This window comes from Salmo salar, chromosome ssa19 (genome assembly GCF_905237065.1).
Source record: "Salmo salar chromosome ssa19, Ssal_v3.1, whole genome shotgun sequence".
NCBI classification, from domain to species: domain Eukaryota; kingdom Metazoa; phylum Chordata; class Actinopteri; order Salmoniformes; family Salmonidae; genus Salmo; species Salmo salar.
Window position 1 is genome coordinate 83,931,987 of NC_059460.1, and position 15,561 is coordinate 83,947,547.

General features: G+C 30.4%; 1 protein-coding gene across 4 annotated transcripts in view; it reads right to left on the bottom strand.

Moving 5' to 3' along the window:
- stau2 (staufen double-stranded RNA binding protein 2) overlaps positions 1 to 15,561 on the bottom strand; it is a 359,434-nt gene that overhangs the window by 202,461 nt on the left and 141,412 nt on the right. For all 4 annotated transcript variants that reach the window (XR_006760826.1, XR_006760825.1, XM_045702846.1 and 1 more), the window contains exon 11: positions 3,899 to 3,956. Coding sequence is in view for 2 of the 4 variants with exons in the window: in XM_045702846.1 (XP_045558802.1) it covers positions 3,899 to 3,956 (58 nt within the window). In the remaining 2 variants the exon portion in view is untranslated. The remainder of the gene's footprint in view (positions 1 to 3,898; positions 3,957 to 15,561) is intronic.

Genomic DNA, 15,561 nt, shown 5'->3' on the forward strand with positions numbered 1-15,561 from the left:
GTGTTAAGCATATCCCAGTTTAGGTCACCTAGCAGAACTAACTCTGACGATAGATGGGGGGGCAATCAATTCACATATGGTGTCCAGGGCATAGCTGGGAGCTGAGGGGGGTCTATAACAAGCAACAACAGTGAGGGACTAATTTCTTGAGAGATGGATCTTTAAAAGTAGAAGCTCAAACTGTTTGGGCATAGACCTGGATAGTATGACAGAACTCTGCAGGCTCTCTTTAGCAGTTCTGTCTTGACAGAAAATGTTGTAATTGGGGATGGAAATTTCCGAATTTTTGGTGGCCTTCCTATAAGCCAGGATTCAGACACGGCTAGGACATCATCATCATCATATATTTCATCTGTAGCCTCATAAACTGCATGGTTTCCCCAGTTAAAGTGGGGACCACAAACCATGTCATCACTTAACTCCAGGTTTACTTCCATATGATGGTTATTAACTCTATATTTGCGCATAAAGGCGTTTCCACCGCCATTTCGCGCAAAATACATTTAAACAACACAAAAAAAGATCCCACCATGTCGAAAGAATAAATGATCTGTCGGCCTTGTATATCCATCACAGCTGTTTTTTATTTATTTATACGGTATGACTTTACTAACTGTGGATGGAAACATGATTACTGTTCTGCTTTACTTTTTTCTGTTATGAAAATCACTGGTGTTGGTATGCAACAAGTCACTTCTGTTATATTACATAATGTTATATTATATTACAAAATATTATATCACGTTATATTATATTACATAATGCTATATTATATTACATAATGTTATATTACATTACATAATACTATATTATATAATGTTATATTATATTACATAATGCTATATTATATTACAGAATGTTATATTATATAATATTATGTCACATAATGCTATATTACATCATGTTATATTACAGAAAATTATATAATGTTATATTACAGAAAATTATATTATATAATGTTATATTAGAGAATATTATATTATATAATGTTATATTGTATTACATATTGTTATATTATACTAATGACAGTTAGTCGTCGTCCTACTGCCCAGAGCCTCCATTAGTCAGGAGTAATGACAGTTAGAGTCGTCCTACTGCCCAGAGCCTCCATTAGTCAGGAGTAATGACAGTTAGAGTCGTCCTACAGCCCAGAGCCTCCATTAGTCAGGAGTAATGACAGTTAGAGCCGTCCTACTGCCCAGAGCCTCCATTAGTCAGGAGTAATGACAGTTAGAGTCGTCCTACAGCCCAGAGCCTCCATTAGTCAGTAGTAATGACAGTTAGAGTCGTCCTACAGCCCAGAGCCTCCATTAGTCAGGAGTAATGACAGTTAGAGTCGTCCTACAGCCCAGAGCCTCCATTAGTCAGGAGTAATGACAGTTAGAGTCGTCCTACTGCCCAGAGCCTCCATTAGTCAGGAGTAATGACAGTTAGAGTCGTCCTACTGCCCAGAGCCTCCATTAGTCAGGAGTAATGACAGTTAGAGTCGTCCTACAGCCCAGAGCCTCCATTAGTCAGGAGTAATGACAGTTAGAGCCGTCCTACTGCCCAGAGCCTCCATTAGTCAGGAGTAATGACAGTTAGAGTCGTCCTACAGCCCAGAGCCTCCATTAGTCAGGAGTAATGACAGTTAGAGTCGTCCTACTGCCCAGAGCCTCCATTAGTCAGGAGTAATGACAGTTAGAGTCGTCCTACTGCCCAGAGCCTCCATTAGTCAGGAGTAATGACAGTTAGAGTCGTCCTACTGCCCAGAGCCTCCATTAGTCAGGAGTAATGACAGTTAGAGTCGTCCTACTGCCCAGAGCCTCCATTAGTCAGGAGTAATGACAGTTAGAGTCGTCCTACTGCCCAGAGCCTCCATTAGTCAGGAGTAATGACAGTTAGAGCCGTCCTACTGCCCAGAGCCTCCATTAGTCAGGAGTAATGACAGTTAGAGTCGTCCTACTGCCCAGAGCCTCCATTAGTCAGGAGTAATGACAGTTAGAGTCGTCCTACTGCCCAGAGCCTCCATTAGTCAGGAGTAATGACAGTTAGAGTCGTCCTACTGCCCAGAGCCTCCATTAGTCAGGAGTAATGACAGTTAGAGTCGTCCTACAGCCCAGAGCCTCCATTAGTCAGGAGTAATGACAGTTAGAGTCGTCCTACTGCCCAGAGCCTCCATTAGTCAGGAGTAATGACAGTTAGAGTCGTCCTACTGCCCAGAGCCTCCATTAGTCAGGAGTAATGACAGTTAGAGTCGTCCTACTGCCCAGAGCCTCCATTAGTCAGTAGTAATGACAGTTAGAGTCGTCCTACAGCCCAGAGCCTCCATTAGTCAGGAGTAATGACAGTTAGAGTCGTCCTACTGCCCAGAGCCTCCATTAGTCAGGAGTAATGACAGTTAGAGTCGTCCTACTGCCCAGAGCCTCCATTAGTCAGGAGTAATGACAGTTAGAGTCGTCCTACTGCCCAGAGCCTCCATTAGTCAGGAGTAATGACAGTTAGAGTCGTCCTACTGCCCAGAGCCTCCATTAGTCAGGAGTAATGACAGTTAGAGCCGTCCTACTGCCCAGAGCCTCCATTAGTCAGGAGTAATGACAGTTAGAGTCGTCCTACTGCCCAGAGCCTCCATTAGTCAGGAGTAATGACAGTTAGAGCCGTCCTACTGCCCAGAGCCTCCATTAGTCAGGAGTAATGACAGTTAGAGTCGTCCTACAGCCCAGAGCCTCCATTAGTCAGGAGTAATGACAGTTAGAGTCGTCCTACTGCCCAGAGCCTCCATTAGTCAGGAGTAATGACAGTTAGAGTCGTCCTACAGCCCAGAGCCTCCATTAGTCAGGAGTAATGACAGTTAGAGTCGTCCTACTGCCCAGAGCCTCCATTAGTCAGGAGTAATGACAGTTAGAGTCGTCCTACTGCCCAGAGCCTCCATTAGTCAGGAGTAATGACAGTTAGAGTCGTCCTACTGCCCAGAGCCTCCATTAGTCAGGAGTAATGACAGTACACAGGCATTCAATTACCCAACAAACACATTCTCAGATACATATTTACTTACTAATACAACCACCTAACTATTCTAAAGGCCTAACACCGATCACACACATTCAGATTGTTACTTCATTTGTATGTATGTGTGTGTGTGTGTGTGTGTGTGTGTGTGTGTGTGTGTGTGTGTGTGTGTGTGAGGATCTCTATATAATGTGTTTTTGAGTGTGTGAGGATTTAATTATGTGTGTGTTTGTGTGTGTGTCTTAACCGTGAGTGAAGGGTTACATCCATGCACAGGAAGGCTGTGGGTGGGGAGGGGGACTTCCCAGGGAGAGGCAGTTCCTCACCAGGCAGGCCCCCAGAGAGAGGCAGTTCCTCACCAGGCAGGCCCCTAGAGAGAGGCAGTTCCTCACTAGGCAGGCCCCCAGGGCGAGGTAGTTCCTCACCAGGCAGGCCCCCAGGGCGAGGTAGTTCCTCACCAGGCAGGTCCCCAGGGCGAGGTAATTCCTCACCAGGCAGGCCCCCAGGGCGAGGTAATTCCTCACCAGGCAGGCCCCCAGGGCGAGGTAGTTCCTCACCAGGCAGGCCCCCAGGGCGAGGTAGTTCCTCACCAGGCAGGCCCCCAGAGAGAGGCAGTTCCTCACCAGGCAGGGCCCTCAGAGAGAGGCAGTTACTCACCAGGCAGGCCCCCAGGGCGAGGTAATTCCTCACCAGGCAGGCCCCCAGAGAGAGGCAGTTCCTCACCAGGCAGGTCTATAAGCTCTGGGTGAATAGAGCTGTATTTGCAGGCTCCCCACACAGACACACTGCACATTGAGCTGACAGTCACTCCCCCATTGTCCAGTCACTGAGATTAAACAGAGGGCCATCACTGAGGCTAAACCACCTGCAGGAGGGAGGGAGAGAGGGAATGAAGGGGAAGGATACTCACTGTTAGTTGTAGTTTCGTTAAAAGCCGTCTTTTGTCCGTTCCAGCCTTTGTCGTCCATCTGTAGCCACGTCAGACGAAGAGAGGGAGAGAGAGAGAGAGAGTTGGAGGGAAAAGAGAGACGTAGCATTGAGAGAAAGGAGAGAAAAAGACGGATTTAACAAAAAGCTTTTTCACGCACGTCAGACAAGTTCCTTCCTACTGTTGTGAATACAACGAGACCATGGCTCTGAAACGAAGATGAAACGCCGGCCTAACTATCTGTCTGTCTTATAGCCAAATACTGACGTAGGGGGTGAAGTGAGTGTCCACTTCAAATTAAACCATTCAATTGAAGGTATCTGTGTTATTTATCTGTGTTATTTATCTGTGTGTGTCTGAGGCCCTGTGTTGTTGTCAAGTTACATAGCACTGGTCTGGAGATAGGACTTCTGTAAGGAGATACAGACAAATTGAGTCAAGAAGATCTGTGTGTTGACCGAGTTACACAGAGAATATCTGTGTGTTGACTGAGTTACACAGAGAAGATCTGTGTTGACTGAGTTACACAGAGAAGATCTGCGTGTTGACTGACTGAGTAACATGAATAGACATCTCTTCAGCTGTCAAACCAATGAGTAATACATCCCTTCAAACTGTTCTGCCTAAGATAACTCAGAAATGAGTTACGCTGGCTATGTACTGTAATGATCTGTCTGAGGGAAGAACCAAGGGCTGGTCTATAGTGTACGAGCTGACTAACACAGAGGTGTTAGGAGCTGGAGAGAGAGAGGAAGAGAAGAGGGAGAGAGAAGAGAGAGAGAGTGAAGAGAGAGAGAGGAAGAGAAGAGGGAGAGAGAAGAGAGAGAGAGTGAAGAGAGAGAGAGAGAGAGTGAAGAGAGAGAGAGAGCAAGACAGAGAGAGAGAGAGAGAGAGAGAGAGAGAGAGAGAGAGCGAAGAGAGAGAGAGAGAGAAAGAGAGCGAAGAGAGAGAGAGAGAGAGAGAGAGAGAGAGAGAGAGAGTGGAGAGAGAGACAGAGAGAGAGAGAGAGAGAGAGCGAAGAGAGAGGGAGAGAGAGTGAAGAGAGAGAGAGAGAGAGAGCAAGACAGAGAGAGAGAGAGAGAGAGAGAGAGAGCAAAGAGAGAGAGCAAAGAGAGAGAGCTGAGGATGAGCTACTCAACAGAGCAGAATATATTCCCACAGACATCATCCCATTATATACATAAGAACTCATAAGGAATGAATGTTTCATTAATGTTTTGTAAGCAGTGTTTCAGAGTTCTCATGAGCTTTATGTATGTTTATAAATGTGCTGTAAACATGTTATAAATCTGTTAGGTGGGCAGGTGGAGGCCATGTATCCCAGCTGTAGTAATGTTTAGAGAGGTGAAGATTTACATGTGTTATAGATGTATATAGATATTATAGATGTTATAGATGTTAGATATTATAGATGTGTATAGATGTTAGATATTATAGATATTATAAATGTTAGATATTATAGATATTAGATATTATAGATGTGTATAGATGTGTATAGATGTTATATATTATAGATGTTAGATATTATAGATGTGTATAGATGTTAGATATTACAGATGTTAGATATTATAGATGTGTATAGATATTAGATATTATAGATGTGTATAGATGTTATATATTAGATATTATAGATGTTAGATATTATAGATGTGTATAGATGTTAGATATTGCAGATGTGTATAGATGTTATAGATGTGTATAGATGTTAGATATTATAGATGTGTGTAGATGTTATATATTAGATATTATAGATGTTAGATATTATAGATGTGTGTAGATGTTAGATATTATAGATGTTAGATATTACAGATGTTAGATATTATAGATGTTAGATATTATAGATGTTAGATATTATAGATGTTAGATATTACAGATGTTAGATATTATAGATGTTAGATATTATAGATGTTAGATATTACAGATGTTAGATATTAGATATTATAGATGTTAGATATTATAGATGTGTATAGATGTTAGATATTAGATATTATAGATGTTAGATATTATAGATGTGTATAGATGTTAGATATTATAGATGTGTATAGATGTTAGATATTATAGATGTGTATAGATATTAGATATTATAGATGTTAGATATTATAGATGTGTATAGATGTTAGATATTGCAGATGTGTGTAGATATTAGATATTATAGATGTTAGATATTATAGATGTGTATAGATGTTAGATATTGCAGATGTGTGTAGATGTTAGATATTACAGATGTGTATAGATGTTAGATATTATAGATGTTAGATATTATAGATGTGTATAGATGTTAGATATTACAGATGTGTATAGATGTTAGATATTACAGATGTGTATAGATATTAGATATTATAGATGTTAGATATTATAGATGTGTGTAGATGTTAGATATTATAGATGTTAGATATTACAGATGTCAGATATTACAGATGTGTATAGATGTTAGATATTGCAGATGTGTGTAGATGTTAGATATTATAGATGTTAGATATTACAGATGTTAGATATTACAGATGTGTATAGATGTTAGATATTATAGATGTTAGATATTACAGATGTGTATAGATGTTAGATATTACAGATGTGTATAGATATTAGATATTATAGATGTTAGATATTATAGATGTGTGTAGATGTTAGATATTATAGATGTTAGATATTATAGATGTTAGATATTACAGATGTGTATAGATGTTAGATATTATAGCTGTTACATATTATAGATGTGTATAGATGTTAGATATTATAGATGTTATAGATGTTATAGATAGATATTATAGATGTGTATAGATGTTAGATATTATAGATGTTAGATATTATAGATGTTAGATGTTATAGATGTTATAGATGTGTATAGATATTAGATATTATAGATGTTAGATATTATAGATGTGTGTAGATGTTAGATATTATAGATGTTAGATATTACAGATGTGTATAGATATTAGATATTATAGATGTTAGATATTATAGATGTGTGTAGATGTGTATATATGTTATAGATGTTAGATATTACAGATGTTAGATATTACAGATGTGTATAGATGTTAGATATTATAGATGTTAGATATTACAGATGTGTATAGATGTTAGATATTACAGATGTGTATAGATGTTAGATATTATAGATGTGTGTAGATGTTAGATATTATAGATGTTAGATATTACAGATGTTAGATATTACAGATGTGTATAGATGTTAGATATTATAGATGTGTGTAGATGTTAGATATTATAGATGTTAGATATTACAGATGTGTGTAGATGTTAGATATTATAGCTGTTACATATTATAGATGTGTATAGATGTTAGATATTATAGATGTTATAGATGTTATAGATAGATATTATAGATGTGTATAGATGTTTGATATTATAGATGTCATAGATGTTATAGATGTTAGATATTATAGATGTTAGATATTATAGATGTGTATAGATGTTAGATATTATAGATGTTAGATATTACAGATGTGTATAGATGTTAGATATTACAGATGTGTATAGATGTTAGATATTATAGATGTGTATAGATGTTAGATATTGCAGATGTGTATAGATGTTAGATATTATAGATGTGTGTAGATGTTAGATATTATAGATGTTAGATATTACAGATGTTAGATATTACAGATGTGTATAGATGTTATATATTATAGATGTTAGATATTACAGATGTGTATAGATGTTAGATATTACAGATGTGTATAGATATTAGATATTATAGATGTTAGATATTATAGATGTGTGTAGATGTTAGATATTATAGATGTGTGTAGATGTTAGATATTATAGATGTTAGATATTACAGATGTTAGATATTACAGATGTGTATAGATGTTAGATATTATAGATGTTAGATATTACAGATGTGTATAGATGTTAGATATTACAGATGTGTATAGATGTTAGATATTATAGATGTTAGATATTACAGATGTGTATAGATGTTAGATATTATAGCTGTTACATATTATAGATGTGTATAGATGTTAGATATTATAGATGTTATAGATAGATATTATAGATGTGTATAGATGTTAGATATTATAGATGTCATAGATGTTATAGATGTTAGATATTATAGATGTTAGATATTATAGATGTTAGATATTATAGATGTTAGATGTTATAGATGTTATATATTATAGATGTTAGATGTTATAGATGTTATAGATGTGTATAGATGTTAGATATTATAGATGTTAGATGTTATAGATGTTATAGATAGATATTATAGATATTATAGATGTTATAGATGTTAGATATTATAGATGTTAGATATTATAGATGTTAGATATTATAGATGTCATAGATATTATAGATGTTATAGATGTGTATAGATGTTAGATATTATAGATGTGTATAGATATTAGATATTATAGATGTTATAGATGTTAGATATTATAGATGTTAGATATTATAGATGTCATAGATATTATAGATGTTACAGATGTTATAGATATTAGATGTTATAGATGTGTATAGATGTTAGATATTATAGATATTAGATATAGATGTGTATAGATGTTATAGATGTGTATAGATATTAGAAGTTATAGCTGTTTTAGATGTGTATAGATATTAGATATTATAGATGTTAGATATTATAGATGTTAGATGTTATAGATGTTATAGATAGATATTATAGATGTGTATAGATGTGTATAGATGTTAAATGTTATAGATGTGTATAGATGTTTAATGTTATAGCTGTGTATAGATATTATAGATGTTATAGATGTTAGATATTATAGATGTCATAGATATTATAGATGTTATAGATGTGTATAGATGTGTATAGATGGTAGATATTATAGATAGATATTATAGATGTTATATATTATTGATGTTAGATATTATAGATGTTATAGATGTTATAGATGTTAGATATTATATATGTTAGATATTATAGATGTTATAGATGTGTATAGATGTTAGATATTATAGATGTTATAGATATTAGATGTTATAGATGTTAGATATTATATATATTATAGATATTATAGATGTTATAGATATTAGATGTTATAGATATTAGATGGTATAGATATTACAGATATTATAGATGTTAGATATTAGATGTTATAGATATTATAGATGTTAGATTTTATAGATGTGTATAGATGTTATAGATATTATAAATGTTATAGATGTGAATAGATGCTATAGATGTTATAGATATTACAGATGTGTATAGATGTTAGATATTATAGATGTTAGATATTACAGATGTGTATAGATGTTAGATATTACAGATGTGTATAGATGTTAGATATTATAGATGTGTGTAGATGTTAGATATGTTAGATATTACAGATGTGTATAGATGTTAGATATTATAGATGTTAGATATTACAGATGTGTATAGATGTTAGATATTACAGATGTGTATAGATATTAGATATTATAGATGTTAGATATTATAGATGTGTGTCGATGTTAGATATTATAGATGTTAGATATTACAGATGTGTATAGATGTTAGATATTACAGATGTGTATAGATGTTAGATATTACAGATGTGTATAGATGTTAGATATTGCAGATGTGTATAGATGTTAGATATTATAGATGTGTGTAGATGTTAGATATTATAGATGTTAGATATTACAGATGTTAGATATTACAGATGTGTATAGATGTTAGATATTATAGATGTTAGATATTACAGATGTGTATAGATATTAGATATTATAGATGTTAGATATTATAGATGTGTGTAGATGTTAGATATTATAGATGTTAGATATTACAGATGTTAGATATTACAGATGTGTATAGATGTTAGATATTATAGATGTTAGATATTACAGATGTGTATAGATGTTAGATATTACAGATGTGTATAGATGTTAGATATTATAGATGTTAGATATTACAGATGTGTATAGATGTTAGATATTATAGCTGTTACATATTATAGATGTGTATAGATGTTAGATATTATAGATGTCATAGATGTTATAGATGTTAGATATTATAGATGTTAGATATTATAGATGTTATAGATGTTTTAGATGTGTATAGATGTTAGATATTATAGATGTTAGATGTTATAGATGTTATAGATAGATATTATAGATGTTATAGATGTGTATAGATGTTAGATATTATAGATGTGTATAGATATTAGATATTATAGATGTTAGATATTATAGATGTTAGATATTATAGATGTTAGATATTATAGATGTCATAGATATTATAGATGTTATAGATGTGTATAGATGTTAGATATTATAGATGTGTATAGATATTAGATATTATAGATGTTAGATATTATAGATGTTAGATGTTATAGATGTTATAGATGTGTATAGATATTAGATATTATAGATGTTAGATATTATAGATGTGTGTAGATGTTAGATATTATAGATGTTAGATATTACAGATGTCAGATATTACAGATGTGTATAGATGTTAGATATTACAGATGTGTATAGATGTTAGATATTACAGATGTGTATAGATGTTAGATATTATAGATGTGTGTAGATGTTAGATATTATAGATGTTAGATATTACAGATGTTAGATATTACAGATGTGTATAGATGTTAGATATTATAGATGTTAGATATTACAGATGTGTATAGATGTTAGATATTACAGATGTGTATAGATATTAGATATTATAGATGTTAGATATTATAGATGTGTGTAGATGTTAGATATTATAGATGTTAGATATTACAGATGTTAGATATTACAGATGTGTATAGATGTTAGATATTATAGATGTTAGATATTACAGATGTGTATAGATGTTAGATATTACAGATGTGTATAGATGTTAGATATTATAGATGTTAGATATTACAGATGTGTATAGATGTTAGATATTATAGCTGTTACATATTATAGATGTGTATAGATGTTAGATATTATAGATGTCATAGATGTTATAGATGTTAGATATTATAGATGTTAGATATTATAGATGTTAGATGTTATAGATGTTATAGATGTGTATAGATGTTAGATATTATAGATGTTAGATATTATAGATGTTAGATGTTATAGATGTTATAGATAGATATTATAGATGTTATAGATGTGTATAGATGTTAGATATTATAGATGTGTATAGATATTAGATATTATAGATGTTATAGATGTTAGATATTATAGATGTTAGATATTATAGATGTTAGATATTATAGATGTCATAGATATTATAGATGTTATAGATGTGTATAGATGTTAGATATTATAGATGTGTATAGATATTAGATATTATAGATGTTATAGATGTTAGATATTATAGATGTTAGATATTATAGATGTCATAGATATTATAGATGTTACAGATGTTATAGATATTAGATGTTATAGATGTGTATAGATGTTAGATATTATAGATATTAGATATAGATGTGTATAGATGTTAGATGTTATAGATGTGTATAGATATTAGAAGTTATAGCTGTTATAGATGTGTATAGATGTTAGATATTATAGATGTTAGATGTTATAGATGTTATAGATAGATATTATAGATGTGTATAGATGTGTATAGATGTTAAATGTTATAGATGTGTATAGATGTTTAATGTTATAGCTGTGTATAGATATTATAGATGTTATAGATGTTAGATATTATAGATGTCATAGATATTATAGATGTTATAGATGTGTATAGATGTGTATAGATGGTAGATATTATAGATAGATATTATAGATGTTATATATTATTGATGTTAGATATTATAGATGTTATAGATGTTATAGATGTTAGATATTATATATGTGTATAGATGTTAGATATTATAGATGTTATAGATGTGTATAGATGTTAGATATTATAGATGTTATAGATATTAGATGTTATAGATGTTAGATATTATATATATTATAGATATTATAGATGTTATAGATATTAGATGTTATAGATATTAGATGGTATAGATATTACAGATATTATAGATGTTAGATATTAGATGTTATAGATATTATAGATGTTAGATTTTATAGATGTGTATAGATGTTATAGATATTATAAATGTTATAGATGTGAATAGATGCTATAGATGTTATAGATGTTATAGATGTGTATAGATGTGAATAGATGTTAGATATTATAGATGTGTAATAGATGTTAGATATTATAGATGTGTACAGATGTTATAGATGTGTATAGATATTATAGATGTTAGATAGTATAGATGTGTATAGATGTTAGATATTATAGATGTGTATAGATGTTAGATATTATAGATGTGTATAGAGATATTATAGATATTACAGATGTTAGATATTATAGATGTTAATAATGTATATAGATGTTAGATATTATAGATTTGTATAGATGTTAGATATTATAGATGTGTATAGATGTTGTAGATGTGTATAGATGGTAGATGTTATAGATAGATATTATAGATGTTATAGATGATATAGATGTTAGATATTATAGATGTGTATAGATGTTATATATGATAGATGTGTATAGATGGTATATTTATACATGTGTATAGATGTGTATAGATGTTAGATGTTATAGATGTGTATAGATGTTAGATATTATAGATGTGTATAGATGTTATATATTATAGATGTGTTATAGATGGTATATATTATAGATGTGTATATATGTTATAGATGAGTTATAGATGGTATATATTATAGATGTGTATAGATGTTATATATTATATATGTTATATAATATAGATGTTATATAGATATATATAACATATATAACATCTATAATATATAACATCTATACACATCCATAATATAAAAAATCTCTAATATTATAGATGTGTGATATTTTAGATGTGCATAGATGTTATATATGGTATATATTATAGATGTTATAGATGTTATATATTAGATGTCTTAGATGTTATAGATGTTATATATTATAGTTCTGTATAGACATATATTAGATGTGTTACATGTGTATAGATGTTATATATTATGGATGTGATAGATGTTATATATTATAGATGTGTATAGATGTTAGATATTATAGATGTGTGTAGATGTTAGATATTATAGATGTTAGATATTACAGATGTTAGATATTACAGATGTGTATAGATGTTAGATATTATAGATGTTAGATATTACAGATGTGTATAGATGTTAGATATTACAGATGTGTATAGATATTAGATATTATAGATGTTAGATATTATAGATGTGTGTAGATGTTAGATATTATAGATGTTAGATATTACAGATGTTAGATATTACAGATGTGTATAGATGTTAGATATTATAGATGTTAGATATTACAGATGTGTATAGATGTTAGATATTACAGATGTGTATAGATGTTAGATATTATAGATGTTAGATATTACAGATGTGTATAGATGTTAGATATTATAGCTGTTACATATTATAGATGTGTATAGATGTTAGATATTATAGATGTTATAGATGTTATAGATAGATATTATAGATGTGTATAGATGTTAGATATTATAGATGTCATAGATGTTATAGATGTTAGATATTATAGATGTTAGATATTATAGATGTTAGATGTTATAGATGTTATAGATGTGTATAGATGTTAGATATTATAGATGTTAGATGTTATAGATGTTATAGATAGATATTATAGATGTTATAGATGTGTATAGATGTTAGATATTATAGATGTGTATAGATATTAGATATTATAGATGTTATAGATGTTAGATATTATAGATGTTAGATATTATAGATGTTAGATATTATAGATGTCATAGATATTATAGATGTTATAGATGTGTATAGATGTTAGATATTATAGATGTGTATAGATATTAGATATTATAGATGTTATAGATGTTAGATATTATAGATGTTAGATATTATAGATGTCATAGATATTATAGATGTTGCAGATGTTATAGATATTAGATGTTATAGATGTGTATAGATGTTAGATATTATAGATATTAGATATAGATGTGTATAGATGTTAGATGTTATAGATGTGTATAGATATTAGAAGTTATAGCTGTTATAGATGTGTATAGATGTTAGATATTATAGATGTTAGATGTTATAGATGTTATAGATAGATATTATAGATGTGTATAGATGTGTATAGATGTTAAATGTTATAGATGTGTATAGATGTTTAATGTTATAGCTGTGTATAGATATTATAGATGTTATAGATGTTAGATATTATAGATGTCATAGATATTATAGATGTTATAGATGTGTATAGATGTGTATAGATGGTAGATATTATAGATAGATATTATAGATGTTATATATTATTGATGTTAGATATTATAGATGTTATAGATGTTATAGATGTTAGATATTATATATGTTAGATATTATAGATGTTATAGATGTGTATAGATGTTAGATATTATAGATGTTATAGATATTAGATGTTATAGATGTTAGATATTATATATATTATAGATATTATAGATGTTATAGATATTAGATGTTATAGATATTAGATGGTATAGATATTACAGATATTATAGATGTTAGATATTAGATGTTATAGATATTATAGATGTTAGATTTTATAGATGTGTATAGATGTTATAGATATTATAAATGTTATAGATGTGAATAGATGCTATAGATGTTATAGATGTTATAGATGTGTATAGATGTGAATAGATGTTAGATATTATAGATGTGTAATAGATGTTAGATATTATAGATGTGTACAGATGTTATAGATGTGTATAGATATTATAGATGTTAGATATTATAGATGTGTATAGATGTTAGATATTATAGATGTGTATAGATGTTAGATATTATAGATGTGTATAGATGTTGTAGATGTGTATAGATGGTAGATGTTATAGATAGATATTATAGATGTTATAGATGATATAGATGTTAGATATTATAGATGTGTATAGATGTTATATATGATAGATGTGTATAGATGGTATATTTATACATGTGTATATATGTATAGATGTTAGATGTTATAGATGTGTATAGATATTAGACATTATAGATGTTACATCGATGTTAGATATTATAGATGTGTATAGATGTTATATATTATAGATGTGTTATAGATGGTATATATTATAGATATGTATATATGTTATAGATGAGTTATAGATGGTATATATTATAGATGTGTATAGATGTTAGATATTATAGATGTTAGATGTGTATAGATGTTAGATATTATAGATGTGTATAGATGTTATATATTATATATGTTATATAATATAGATGTTATATAGATATATATAACATATATAACATCTATAATATATAACATCTATACACATCCATAATATAAAACATCTATACACATCCATAATATAAAACATTATAATATTATAGATGTGTGATATTATAGATGTGCATAGATGTTATATATGGTATATATTATAGATGTTATAGATGTTATATATTAGATGTCTTAGATGTTATAGATGTTATATATTATAGTTCTGTATAGACATATATTAGATGTGTTACATGTGTATAGATGTTATATATTATGGATGTGATAGATGTTATATATTATAGATGTGTATAGATGTTATATATTATAGATGTTATATATTATGGATGTGATAGATGTTATATATTATAGATGTTATATATTATAGATGTGTATAGATGTTAGATGTTATAGATGTTATATATTATGGATGTGATAGATGTTATATATTATAGATGTGTATAGATATTATATATTATAGATGTTA